This window comes from Crocodylus siamensis, chromosome 6 (assembly GCF_052110815.1).
Source record: "Crocodylus siamensis isolate JL-2025a chromosome 6, ASM5211081v1, whole genome shotgun sequence".
NCBI classification, from domain to species: Eukaryota; Metazoa; Chordata; order Crocodylia; family Crocodylidae; genus Crocodylus; species Crocodylus siamensis.
Genome location: NC_143400.1, coordinates 6,103,320 through 6,110,865, shown reverse-complemented (window position 1 = coordinate 6,110,865; position 7,546 = coordinate 6,103,320). Strand labels below are relative to the sequence as shown.

At 64.7% G+C, this 7,546-nt stretch overlaps 1 protein-coding gene across 1 annotated transcript; it reads right to left on the bottom strand.

Annotated features, from left to right (window-relative positions):
* Positions 1-603: 603 nt before the first annotated feature.
* SUOX (sulfite oxidase) lies at positions 604-5,053 on the bottom strand. Its single transcript, XM_090054509.1, has 4 exons — positions 4,946-5,053; positions 4,453-4,525; positions 3,774-3,936; positions 604-3,542 (listed from the first exon to the last, which is right to left on the bottom strand). The coding sequence occupies exons 2-4, from the start codon at positions 4,506-4,508 to the stop codon at positions 2,100-2,102; spliced, it is 1,662 nt and encodes a 553-aa protein (XP_089910635.1). The 5' UTR covers positions 4,509-4,525; positions 4,946-5,053; the 3' UTR covers positions 604-2,099.
* Between the last annotated feature and the right edge of the window lie 2,493 nt (positions 5,054-7,546).

Sequence of the window (7,546 nt, the reverse complement as noted above, 5' to 3'; positions counted from 1 at the left end):
CAGCGCGCGAGGACCGAGCGCATGGAGGGGGGCGGGGGAGAGCAGCCGAGCGCCGAGAGCATCGATACGGCAGGCCGGGCTCGGGACTGCACGGGGTGGCTATGGGAGGGACGATCGATAATCGATTATTGATAAGCGAGGTATGGATTCACGGGGGAGCCCCGCCCCCCCTCCCACAATGCCCGATCGATTGGGATTGGGGATCGATGGGGCGGGGAATCGATCGGGAATCGACGGGGGGTTGATCAGGTATCGAGCCCCTCCCGGGGCAGGTGATCGCTGGCAGCCCTGGCGCGGGGGTTAATTACTAATGAAGGCATAAATCGTTGCTCATTTGCAGAAAACGTTGCTCATTTGTGTATTACACTGCTCATTTGCATCAATCCTAGGCAGGCCCCGTGGAGCCCTGCTGGCCCCCCCCACTCCCGGGCTGGCCCCTGTCATCTCACTGCCCACAACAAGGGCTGGGGGGGATTGGGCGGCCCTCACCCCAGATTCCCCCCCCCGCCCGGGCCCACCTCTGCTTTTGCCTCCAATCCCCCAAACCCAGACCGGGCCAGCAGGTGCAACCCCCCCAGCCCGCATGCAACAGGTGCTGGGGCCTGGGTACCCCCATCCCCCCCAGCATCCGTCTGGGCCAAGCCACGGTCAGACAGGCTCTTTGCCCTCATGCCAGAGATATATCTGCTTCCCCAGCCTGTCGCCCTTGCACCTTCCAGACCGACTGCAGGGGTGCTGGAGGCTTTGCATGCCGCCTGAGACCAGCTGCCTTGGGCACAGGCCCCCTGAGCCCACGCTGGGGATAAGGGGGCCCCTAATCAGCAGTGCCAGCTCCATGCTCAGGGGCAGCAGAGCCCCTTCTCCTGGCTCCAGCTCTGCTGCATCTCAGGCCTCCCTGTCCCTGCCACGTTGTCCTGGGTCTGGACCCCTTGGGCCCTGCAGTGGTGCTAGTGATCCAGCAGGTGGTGCCCATGCCCTGCAGTTGGGGCCTAGCCCTATTCCCCCACCTGGGCCAAGGCAGTGGTGTCCTGGGCGGGGAAACTGAGGCACCCAGTGGGGAGGGGATAAGCTCAGCCAGAACAAGGAACATCGCCCTGGGGGCTGCGCCCGCCCAAGCCCCAGCATCCCAAAATGCACCACAGCGGCTTTGGGAACGGGATGATGGCATCAGGCAGGCACCTGGGATGCGGATGCTTGGAGGGGCATATGGGTGGCATTGGTGCTGGGGAGCTCAGCCCTGAGGCAGCACGTTGGTGGGGACCATGGAGCCAGGTGGAGGCTCGCCTCCGTCTTTCCTGGAGACTGCAAGAAAATCAGCCCTGATAATCACAGCCGCATAGTCTCACCACCAGAAACGCCAGTTTGGGGACAGAAAAGTCCAGGAAGCTCCACAAAGGGGAAGCGATTGGGGCTGTGGCCGTGGCCCCCCAAGCATGTGGGGTACCTAGGCCTCTACATGCAAAGCCCTGGCAAGGCCTGTTGGCAGGACCAGGTCAGGAAGCAGAGCTCCAAGTCAAGGGGAGGTTTTGCTAAAGAGTGCGGCCTGCAGTGGAGGAACCCAAGGCTGCACTGGCGGGGGTAGGGGATGCCCCAGAGCACATCGAGCACACAGCAGGGGGCACCGGGTAGCAGAGCCTGGGCAGCAAGGCTAAGGCACAGGGTAAAGTCTGGGGGAAAGTCCAGTTGTGCCAGACTCAGGCATTCGCCTTCAGGGTGGTGCTTTATTGCACTGGAGTCCATAAAAGCGGCATAATCTCGGCCCCTGCCCAATTCTCACACGTCTCCGATAAGGCTGGGCCCTTTGAGGTCGCCTGTGATAGGCACATGCAGTGGGAGGGGCAGGAAGAAGAGTCTGTAAGAAGACATGGAGCTGGGGAAGGGGGGGCATCAGGACTTGGGGAGGACGGACCGGAGTAGGGGTGGCAGGAGGGGGCACAGAGCAAAACCCCCGGGCAGTGGGGGCAGTAGGGGCATCTGCCAGCCCCTCCCAGGGGGCTCCAGGCTAGGGGGGTTTGCTTTCCTCCCTGTGAAAGCTTCATGCCTCAGCTGAGACCTGCCAGACTAGCGTCCCACAGGGGCTGTAGCACAAGCCAGCCTGGTCACTCCTCAGCCACAGTCACCCGCACGTGGTGCCAAGCATGACTGAGGACGCCGCGCAGATTCCAGATAGGCCCCACCGTGTCAGGCTGCACGTTGTAGCTGGCATCCACAGCCTTGCACACAATGTCCAGCTCCGTGGTGCCGGGGGGCACGGGGGCCGTCAGCTGCCACAGCTTCCAGGCCCAGGCCCGCCCCGGCGGCTGCTGCTCCCCCTGCATCTCGGCCACCTGCCACGTGTGGCCGCCGTCCAGCGAGACATCCACGCGCACCACGCCACGCCCACCCCCGCTCCAGGCGTAACCCTTCACTGTCACCTCGCCGGAGGCCACAGTGCCGCCAGGTGCTGGGTCCGTGATGGCTGACGTCACTGGGAGCTCCTGGATGGCGGGGGCTGTGGTGTAATCCACTGTGTCCCAGTCCACGCTGGGCGAGAAGCCCTTGTAGTCATTGCGCTGCCAGTGGCTGGGGCTCTCCTCTGTGCTCACCCAGATGCGGCCCAGCCACTTGACGTTGCGGGCACCCACCGTGCCCGGCACTACCACACGCAGCGGGAAGCCATGGTCGCAGGGCAGCGCTGCGCCGTTCATCTCATAGGCCAGCAGCACGTCAGCACGGGCACTCATGGCCTGGTGGAAAGGGATGGATGCACCGTAAGCTGTACCTGTCAGGTCCTTGTCCAGCCCCTCGAAGCAGACGTGCTGCTGGCTCTCGGGCTCCTCGGCAAAGCCGGCGTCGGCCAGGACATCCCGCAGCCAGACCCCGCCCCAGCGTGCCGTGCTGATGGCGCTGATGCCCCACTCCAGTCCCTTGACAGGGCGGACGCGGCTCATCTCGCTGCGGCGGTTGCCAGCACACTGCAGCGTGGCCGTCACCTCATGTTTGGGGAAGCGGCGCTGCAGGTCCTGCAGTGAGAGACACAGCGTGCGGCCCTCCGGCCCTTCCACCTTCAGGCGGTAGGTATCGGGGTCCACGTGCGGCACGGGCAGGTGGTTGCGCTTGAAGAAGAGCTCGGGGGGCGTCAGGAAGTGCTCACCCAGCAGTTCGCCCGGTGGCTCCGCATTGAAGGGCTTGAGGCTGTTGACGTGCAACGCAGGGTGGCGCGGCGGGTCCCCAGCATAGGGGTCGTCGGCAGCCGCTGGGGCTGGAAGCTCCTCGGGGTGCAGCTCGCCCACCTTGTACTCCCGCAGCAGGTCCTGCACGTGCGCCTGGTTGTGCACTGCATACAGGGCCCAGAAGGGCTCCAGGGCACCACCGGCCGCCAGCAGGATCTTGCTGCGCCCGCCCGGGTGCAGGTCCAGGAAATCAGTGACGTCAAAGACCTCGCGGCCATAAGTCACCCAAACACGCTGCTCGGGGCTGCGGTGTCTCCCCACTTCCTCCCGTGTGTACAGTGGGAAGGGTTCCAGCGTGGCGTCCTGGGGGCTTGACGCCAACTGGGCTGTCTGCAGAGACACGGGGCAGCTCAGCACACGTGCACCTGCTCCAGGGTGGACCCAGGAGTCCGGACTGGCCCCACCGCCCCCACCAGCCAGGAACAGGAAAGGAAGCCCCGCTCGTCCCAAGCAGCTAGGCCAGCTCCAAACCTACCTGTCAGGCCTGAAGCAGAGATCCAAGCTGCTCATCACATCTCACCCCCACCACAGCCCTGCCCTCCCCCAGCCCCAAGTCCTCACCTGCTGGCGGTGCCCCCCATAGGCCAGGGCAGTGCCCAGGCCCAGCAGGGCCCCCACGGCCGTCGCCCTCCGCCTCCACCTGCTCCTGCCACTGTGGCTGCTCCCGCTCCAGGTGCCATGGGTGTGGGTTGGGGTCCAGGCTGTGCATGCTCTGGCTGCCACCCTGGGGGACAAGGCAGCACACCCGTGAGGACAGAGCCAGAGACGGCCCCCATACGCAGCGGGGCAGGATGCTGGGGCTTGATGCCACTCTGCTACGTCAGGCGCCTCCCCTGAAGCAGCTGCACTTCAGCACCCAGCCGGGCTCAACCTGCCCTGGAGCTTTCCCTTTCAGCAGAGCCTCCCTGCTTGCACAGGGACATTGACCCAGCTCATCCCGAGGCGCGATAAGATAATGCTGTCGTAGGGCCATAAAGGGATCTCTGCCTTCCCAGCCCTGAGATCCCTTGGGCCCCCCCCCGGCCGCGCTCGCAGAGGGGTCTCGGGCACAGAGATTAGATTAGCACCGCGGGGCAGGTCTTGGGACCTGCCGAGGTGTCCGCAAGCCCGAGGAGCATCCCCAGGGAAGCGGGATCTAATCCTGTCCGCTTCCCCGGAGGCGGCGAGGCAGTGACTTCAGGGGCAAGGCTGGCAAGGGCGACGGAGACTCCCGACCTCAGCAGCGCCGGCCCCCTCGTACCTGGGGACGCCCTGAAGGGCCCAGCAGCTCCTGGCGGCTGTTCTGATCAGCAACATCGCGGCTGCACCTGCACCTGCACCCAGAGAGAGACCTGGCCCATGACCCTGCGCCCCACCCCAGGGCCAGCCGGGGCTCCCAGGCAGCCCGTGGCCCCCGCCCCGCACCCCGCGGAGGAAGGGGGAGAGGGGGCAGGCGCCCCTCCCCGGCCGCTAATGATTAACGAGCGCCAGGGCACGGGATGCGCCGGTGCCGGTGCCAGACCCCCCCCCATCCCCCGCCGCGACTTTGGAACCGGTGACATTGGGGGGAAGAGGCTGGGGGGCAGCGGGAGCCCTCTACCTCTGGGGGGGGCGGCAGACCCTCTGCATGGGGGGAGCGGGGCCCCCCGCCCAGGCCCCCCTGCACCCTGTGCTCCGGCCCTGCCCCCCAGGGGAGCCCCCTCCCCATTGCACCTCCCTCCAGGCCCCCCCGCAAGGCCGGTCCCCCGCGGCACCTGCGAGCTGCGCCAGGCACGGGCGGTCTCGGAGCGGCGCACACCGCGAATACCCCCCCCCCTCCCCCCGCGGCGCCTTTAAGTCGGAGACGGGGCCCCGCGGGTGACGTCAGGGGTGGCACAAGCTACGCCCCTTGGCGGGAGCGGGGGGTGTTAAAGGGGCAGAGTCCTGGGGGGCGGGGCCGAGCGCAGCACGTGTCTGCGGGGACCAGGGCACACGGCGGGATGCTCCTCCCGGCCCCAGGCCCCGGCACTGCTCAAACCCCCGGCTGCACCGGGTTGGGGCAGGAGCTCCTCGGCAGGGCAGTGCCCAGACCCCTCCAGCTGCAGGGCAGGGGGTAAGGCAGGACCCCCCACCCCAAGGCAGGCCTGGGTTGGGATAGGAGCCCCTTGGCAGGGCTGTGCCCCCAGAGGCAGGGCAGGGGCTAAGGTATGGCACCCCCACCCCCCAGCAGGGCACTGCCCAGACCCCCCTTCCCACCCCCACCCCCCTCAAGTGCAGGGCAGGGGCTAAGGCAGGACCCTACCCCCAGGCAGCACTGGGCTGAGGCAGTGCCCTGCTGGGGGGGCTCCTACTCACTCAAACCCAGGGCAAGTGCCCAGGTAGTACCCCCCCCCCCGGTTCCCAGGAAGAGGAAGCTGGGTGATTTATGGCCTCAGCAGGGCTGGGAACGGGCGGCCACGTTGGCTCCCAGCCCGTGGCCTTGGCTCCACCACGATCCGCTGGCTGGGAAATCGGCTTCGTGGTCGGACCCAGAGGGTTGTGATTGATGGCAGTCACTCATCGTGGTGCCCTGTGACCAGTGGGGTCCCTCAAGGCTCTGTCCTGGGACCCATCCTGTTCAACATCTTCATTAACGATGTGGACATTGGAGTCAGGAGTGGACTGGCCAAGTTCGTCGATGACACCAAACTTTGGGGCAAAGCATCCACGCCAGAAGATAGGCGGGTGATCCAGGCTGACCTGGACAAGCTCAGCAAATGGGCAGATGAGAACCTGATGGTGTTTAACACCGAAAAATGCAAGGTTCTCCACCTCGGGAGGAAAAACCTGCAGCACCCTTATAGGCTCGGCAGTGCTACGTTGGTTAGCACTACAGAAGAAAAAGACTTGGGGGTCATCACTGACCACAAGATGAACATGAGCCTGCAATGCGATGCTGCGGCTAGTAAAGCGACCAAAATGCTGGCGTGCATCCATAGATGCTTCTCGAGCAAATCCCGGGACGTCATTCTCCCCTTGTACTCGGCCTTGGTGAGGCCGCAGCTGGAGTACTGCGTCCAGTTTTGGGCTCCACAATTCAAAAAGGATGTGGAGAAGCTTGAGAGAGTCCAGAGGAGAGCCACGCGCATGATCAGAGGTCAGGAAAACAGATCTTACGATGACAGGCTGAGAGCCATGGGACTCTTTAGCCTGGAAAAGCGCAGGCTCAGGGGTGATCTGATGGCCACCTATAAGTTTATCAGGGATGACCACCAGGATCTGGGGGAACGTCTGTTCACCAGAGCGCCCCAAGGGATGACGAGGTCGAACGGTCACAAACTCCTGCAAGACCGTTTCAGGCTGGACATAAGGAAGAATTTCTTTGAAGTCCGAGCCCCCAAAGTCTGGCACAGTCTGCCAGCGGAGGTGGTTCAAGCACCTACATTGAACACCTTCAAAAGTAAATTGGATGCTTATCTTGCTGGGATCCTATGACCCCAGCTGACTTCCTGCCCTTTGGGCAGGGAGCTGGACTCGATGATCTCCCGAGGTCCCTTCCAGCCCTAATGTCTATCAAATCTATGAAAATCCCCATGCCACCCTGGCTGGCACCAGGCCGCTTGGAGGGTGCAGCTGGGGTTGGGGCCATGCAAATGCCAGGGCCCCCACACGGACTGGCTTTGGCCCGGGGATGGGAAGGGGGGGCCTGCATGGAGGAGCGGGCTCCTTCCCCTGGCTCCGACCCCCAGTACAAGCCCCTGCTCCAGGGCTAGAAGGGCCCAGGCTGACTGCTCGGCGCTGCCCAGCCACAGCCCCTGCAGCATGTCAGGGGCCCTGTGGCTCCCCAGCCCCCTGCATAGACTTGAGCCTCCACCCCAAAGTGCAGAGGCAGGACTGGCCAGACCCAGGGCCTTGCTCCCATGGGGGACAAGCAGGGGAGCACTGCCTCTACCCACCCCTTTGGTAAGCAGAGCCCACCTGGACAGCTGGCACAGCCACAACTGGCCTAGGGACCCTCCGGCTTCCCCATCTCCTGTGAGCTTGTGCCGGGGGGTTGCAGCACCCAAGAGCAGGAAGGCAAGGAAAGAGCTGGCACCTTCGGCTGCTGCAGGCAGAGGGGCAGTAGCCCAACGAGCTTCCCCCAGCACCAGGCAACGCCCATGTGCTTACCAGCCCTGGCCTTATCAGGGGCTGCAGGTGGTTTATCTGGGTGCCACCTCCTTCCCTTTCTCCCATATTCCCCCCACCCCCCCCAGCCCCACAGATGGAGGCAGGAATAGAGGGAGAAGCCCAGGCCACCCCTCCATCCTCCCTCCAGCTGCTCCCACCTGCACCCGGAGCTGAGGCTGGGGTGGACCGGAACCAGCCTCTTTGATTCCCATTAGTTTGTGTGATCA

Bases quoted from the DNA above. Each gene is read 5' to 3' on its own strand.
- SUOX (XM_090054509.1), bottom strand. From the start codon at position 4,508: ATGTTGCTGATCAGAACAGCCGCCAGGAGCTGCTGGGCCCTTCAGGGC. The intron at 3,937-4,452 runs GTACGAGGGGGC...CTTGTCCCCCAG, and splicing joins GCCCTTCAGGGCGTCCCCAG to GGTGGCAGCCAGAGCATGCA. The intron at 3,543-3,773 runs GTGAGGACTTGG...GTGTCTCTGCAG, and splicing joins ATGGGGGGCACCGCCAGCAG to ACAGCCCAGTTGGCGTCAAG.